Consider the following 6,000-nt stretch of genomic DNA (forward strand, 5'->3'; position numbering starts at 1 on the left):
AAATAAGCAAGGGCTATATCCAAAGGGACCTATAGAACCTAGCCAACTTGTACTTATAGGAGCCCAGAGATTACTCAAGGACTCAAATCTAAGAGTGGGACATAAAATTATGTAAGACAGAGTTTATTCATCTGGAAGCACTGTCCTGTGATATAGGTTTTAATACCCTTGAAAGGACACCAAAGATGATGCAAACATGCTATTAGGGAAAAGCACTGAACTACCTTAAGTAAGAGAGAAATGCCAGAAGGGTCATGTCAGAGGGATTAAAAGCCTCAGAGAAGTAAGGGGCGCCTGGGTGGCTCAGTCGGTTAAGCGTCCGACTTCAGCTCAGGTCATGATCTCGCGGTCCGTGAGTTCAAGCCCCACGTTGGGCTCTGGGCTGATGGCTCAGAGCCTGGAGCCTGCTTCCGATTCTGTGTCTCCCTCTCTCTCTGCCCCTCCCCCGTTCATGCTCTGTCTCTCTCTGTCTCAAAAATAAATTTAAAAAATGTTAAAAAAAATTAAAAAAAAAAGCCTCAGAGAAGTAAGTATGCTTGAATGGACATACTATGCTCAGTCAGAAAACCCACCAGATGACTATACAATATCGAAAGGCCCTAAAGATTCACCACTTTACCAAGGCTATACGGAACACACTATTGAAAGAAAAAACAGAATCACTAAGAAGTGGTAATCTTCTGAAAGCCAAGACTGATGGCAGAAGATAATAAGTATTACAGAACTGGGCTCACTGACAACAGGTGTAACAGAATCCAAAAAGAAACAAAACAAAACAAAATAAAACCGAGGTCATAGGATTCTGCTCCTTTGCCATAAGCCAGATAGAGATAATTATCATAAGCCATGGCGAGGGTGTAGTCTCATGCAAGAGCCCTGACCCTCAGAGTATTATGATACAATTAATAGAACATGGTATCCAAGGGTAAAATATATGGGCAGCCAACAAAGGGTATTATTCAATCAAAAATATGAAAGCTGGATGTTCAGGAGATTAAGAGTAGTTCCATCCCATCTCCCCTAAAGTATCCTGAGCTTCAAGATATAAGCCCGTTTTCAGAACTGGAATCCATATACTGAAGGAGGAATCAGGGCTCCAACAGAAATAACTCTTTAATGCCATAAAAAATATTTGATAATGATTCTCCAGTCCTTTCACAGAGGCCTACAGCTATATCCTTGGATGAACCATACACAGACATTTTGAGAACTGTTGGAAACAGAACATGAAAGGAAGACATAGCCCTTAAAATTGAATAGTAAGAAAACATGTAAAATTAGCAAATTCTTAACAACTGAGTGTGGACCAGCATCACAAAAAAAAGCCAAGGAGAGAAACAGAAATGGCCCTGTTACCATCACTCTCAGCTGCCCATATCTCCACAGGTCAGGACCCTGAGCATTTAGACATCCTGGTTCACAAGAAAAGAGCTTTTCTACCAAATGACAAGACAAGATTCCCACCGAACTTTTAAACTATGATGGCTGTCAGGGCGCTTTCAGCTTTTTGTACCAAGGGACCAGCAGGTAAGATAAGGCGTCACCATCCTGACAGGGTAACTGATCCTAATCATCAGGAACTAGGACTGCTGCATACCTGGAAATGGAGAAATATGTTTGACAGCGAGTAATCCTCTTGGGCACCTCATAACACTTTCTTGACCAATTGTGATTATAAATGCAGGAGCCATGGCCTGAGAAGGGTACCGTAAGCAGTGGCTTAGCATCCTTAGGGATGTGGGTGTGGGTGACACCACTAGATAACCCACCTAGACTAGGCGAGGACAATCTAGTATCTAATAGTGCCAACCCACAGGGTGATACTTTGGAGAAGAAAAAAAGAACTCAAGAATTCCAATTTCTGTTGCACATGGTAGATACTGGATCACAAGCAAACCAATTCAATTTTATATATATTATTTATTCTTCAAAAAAGAGTAATTATAGTCACTTAAAAAACGTGTTAATTTGGGGGCACCTAGGTGGCTCAGTCGGTTAAGCATCCAACTCTGGATTTTGGCTCAGGTCATGATCTCATGCTTCGTGGGTTTGAGCCCCGCATGGGACTCCATGCTGACAGCACAGAACCTGCTTGGGATTCTCTCTCTCGCTCTCTCTCTGCCCCTCCCCCACTCATGTTGTCTCTCCACTGTAGTGGATTCCCATTGGATCATTTCCAAAACCATCATGAATGTGTATGTTCATGTTCCTTTATTTGTACATTTTAAAAAAGTCACAGAAAGAAAAGTTCTTTAAGGAAGCAGCAATGTTTACAGTATTTTTAGAATATTTCACTTCTAGTATAGAGCATCTCTAAGCACAAAAGTAGTGAATAAATATAAAAATTACCTGATTAATTATAAAAATAGGTAAAAGCAGAGACTAAGATTTTTTAATTTATTTTTTTATTCAAAAAGTGGTCTTCCTTGGCCTTAAAATGCCATCAAAAGTTTAATGTTTACATCTTATGAAGTAATGAGACACTCAGAATCTGCTCTAGCTTGTGTATTTAAGTTAATGAATTCCCTTAGATTTTTAAAGAATTAAAATCTGTGTGGGAACTATAGATTCCTGTGAAATTATACATACAACATTACACACAGTAAAACTCTAGCTAGGAATAATAACTTCTCACACACTTTACATGATAAGAATGTGCTCTAGCAATGATAAAATATACAAAAAAAAGATTCTTCAAAGGATCAGTTAATGTTTTCAACATTTTAATATGAAAATTACAGTAAAGCGATTCTGTACAGCACAGTACTTCTAAGTACAGTGATTAATAATTCTGAACTCGCATTCTACAGTTTATTTTCATGACATCAAGAATGCCACACATCCATGAAAAAAAGAAAAAAGCAGACGCTGAGTAATTTCTGTTAGATCATCTGTAAAATAATAACCAAAAAAACCCAAAACAATTTATGACAATCTCTGTTATCATAACTTGTATCCATTTGAGGATATTTTCCATATATTTTTTCTCAGAACTTGGCTTAGAGCTAGAATTGTTGAATTTGGAGCCTCTTTGAATATATGCGACATATATGCAGCATTTTTTAATGTGTGTATACATAAATACTTATGATGTTATGCATGCCAACTCTACCATATAAAAGTTATAGACAGTCTTGATGCTTAACGGGTTAGGGTCCTGAACTCTTTCCCTACTGAAACACAATAATAAAGGTAAAACTACATACGTAATGATAAGATAAACTAGTTAAGCATTTCCATATAATTAAACATGACTGACGATATTTGGCCAACCATCAAGGCATAAATTAAAATTGTAAACTGAACTCAAACTCTCTGGACCAGAATACAAGTTAATATTGGCAAGGCAATATTTCCAAGTTCAAAGAAGAAGGTCCCATAGTTATCAGAAATCTCTCATAAAATACTTGAAATGAATCAGTAATTAACATACTGCTTAAAATACTCAGAGGTATAAACTTAAGGGAGAAAGCAATCTTCCAAATATGTTTTGCGTTTTACTAAACACAAAACATCTTAATGTGAAACTTAATTTTGCCAAGCTCAAAACACTTCCAGGTTTTCCAAGGCTTAAGACATACACATTTATATCCTTTCTTTTCACCACCCAGGCAGCAATGAAAGTAGCTTTCCAAAACCACAATCAATATGTCTTTGACCCAAGTTCCCTATGTAGCTCATCATAACTATTGCTACAGTCACACAGACAAAGAAGCTAGCTTTTAATTTAAGAGATGAACTACTATAACAATTCCAATCCCACGGTTTGAAAAAAAATGACACTGTGGTAGAAAATATTGCAGTTTGAATCTCTTTTTCGTAAAAAAATATTGGCAAAACAAAACTTATCATCTCCCCCTTTTTTAAGCTATCAGTGTGATCAAATTGGCTTAGCTTTTCTCTGGGAGAGCTAATACCTCCACGTTTTAATAAACATGTATTTAATACAGCTATTTAGCAAATAATGGTCCTCTAACACATAGCCCAAAAAAGTAAGAACTGAGCCTGAAACTGATAACCTCATTTCTAAAGAGCAGTGAAAAGGCAGTGTTTTTAGCCATTCACTTGCTCAGTCTATGTTCTGACGCAGAGAACTAATGAATTAGCAGCCGGGGATAAGGATTCAGCATTGGCACTGCATGCAGAAGAAGTGTACTTAGAAGTGCTTTGGCCTAGAAGCAACAGATTGCTTACTGTTAGAAGCACATGAGTCCTGAAGGTATGTTATATTATGGCTACTAACACAATATTTCTTCCAAAACAATCTCAGAAACTTAGATATGTACTTCGTGTTTAGAAGTTCCAGGTTGTGAAAGAAAAGGCAACATGTACAAATTAATTAAAATTCTTGTTCTGCAAACGGGATTCTGAGACCGAAGACAAATAAAGCATCATAGATGGCTTCTCTCTGATGCTCACAACTTGGACAAGGAATGCAAAACGTGCTATGCATGCACTTAATTCTCATAATAATCCTATGATGTTGGTCCAGTCCTTTCATGGATATGAACAATGAAGTTCAGTGAGGTAAACAAACTTGTCTCAATTTAATTTTGGTTGGGGCTGCAATTCAAACCCGGCATTTTATTGTTATGTTATATGAACTGATGAGTAAATCTTAAATAGAAAGTAGAATATTGCATTATTAACTCATGAATAAAGCTTAAATAAAAACTAGATTAATTATAATCAAATAGGGGATAAACCCAACATAAATTCTACCCATTGCCTTTAAAATTGTTTTCCTTTCCAGCAATATCTTAGTATGTGAGATTTGTCATTGCCCTCTCCGTCTGCTCTATCCCATATTTAGGGTGGATCATCCCATTCTGTTGACTTTGCCCTCATCCCATTCTGTTGAGCTTTTCCATCTTTTCAAATGTTTCTGTCAGTATGCCAGGCCAGCCTCTCATCACCAAATAAACGAACTCATCAGTAGCTTTCATATTGGCCTCTGGCATACCACTCCATCAGATTAATCTTTCTAGAACACTTCTAACATTACCTTTCTGCACAAAATGGTGCATTCAACAAATGGCCTCATCTTCAACAAATGGCCTCATCTTCAACAAGTGTGAGCCTTGGACTGTACACATTAGAATTATCAAGGAGTTAGGAAAAGTGTTGATATGTGGCCTTGAACTCCAATGCAATGGAATCTATCATCTCAAGACAGGGCCCATAAATCTGTACTTTAACTAGCTCGAAGTATGATAGTTATTTATAAGCCCTAAGTTTGGGTGCCCCCCACGTCTAAGTCTGGTTTCATCCTTTGCCCATCTTGTTGGCCTTCTCATTGTCCTGTGGCCACAGGCTTTGTTTGTTCCACTCTTTGCCTTCATTCAAGCTGTTTGCAGTGGCTCCCTTTCCGTCCCATCCTTGTACTTTCTAAGTTCAAATCCACATCCTTTCCTGATGCCACTCTAAATACGGTAATGCTTCTTAGTATCCTGGGCAACTGAACATTCCGCATCAAATTCTTAGATGACAACAAAATAAAACAACACACGTGTGCCTCGCTTCATGAAAAGACTACTGACATTCTTTCTCAGTGACTCACAGTAGGCACTATGAACACAGATGATTGCAAACTGCAGGAATACACATCTATGTTGACATGAAGGTCACTGTGTCCTCCTCTGGTTATATGGGGCCACTTCCCCAGCGATCTGTATCCTTCCTTCCAAAAGCTTTGCTCCGTCTTCTTCTAGTTTTTAGACTCAAAGCTAGTAAGTAAGCTTATTTAAAAGCTCTAGCAGTAAGGTTCTGATAGAAATTCCAAGAAATAAAATAAAGTGCCCATTTAACAAACGGTTTTATGACACAGATTTGTGTTGCATGTTGGAGCTCTTTGTTTACTTTGATTCAAAGCTCGACCTTTTAGGGTTCAAAAAAGCTCTAAATCTAACTTCAGAGTAAATGGGTGTTCGTAAAATCTTTTGTAAAGGGGTTTTAATCTGTAGGGTTTCTTAAAGGTAAATGTAATCTCATCAAAAATTA

At 37.7% G+C, this 6,000-nt stretch overlaps 1 protein-coding gene across 1 annotated transcript in view; it reads right to left on the reverse strand.

The window, feature by feature from the left end:
* Positions 1 to 848, reverse strand: part of TLL1 (tolloid like 1) — a 137,943-nt gene extending 137,095 nt beyond the window's left edge. The window contains exon 1 of the mRNA XM_042936680.1: positions 788 to 848. Within this exon, the coding sequence (XP_042792614.1) occupies positions 788 to 848 (61 nt within the window). The remainder of the gene's footprint in view (positions 1 to 787) is intronic.
* Positions 849 to 6,000: the final 5,152 nt, after the last annotated feature.

The sequence above is a fragment of the Panthera leo genome, chromosome B1, assembly GCF_018350215.1.
Source record: "Panthera leo isolate Ple1 chromosome B1, P.leo_Ple1_pat1.1, whole genome shotgun sequence".
NCBI lineage: Eukaryota > Metazoa > Chordata > Mammalia > Carnivora > Felidae > Panthera > Panthera leo.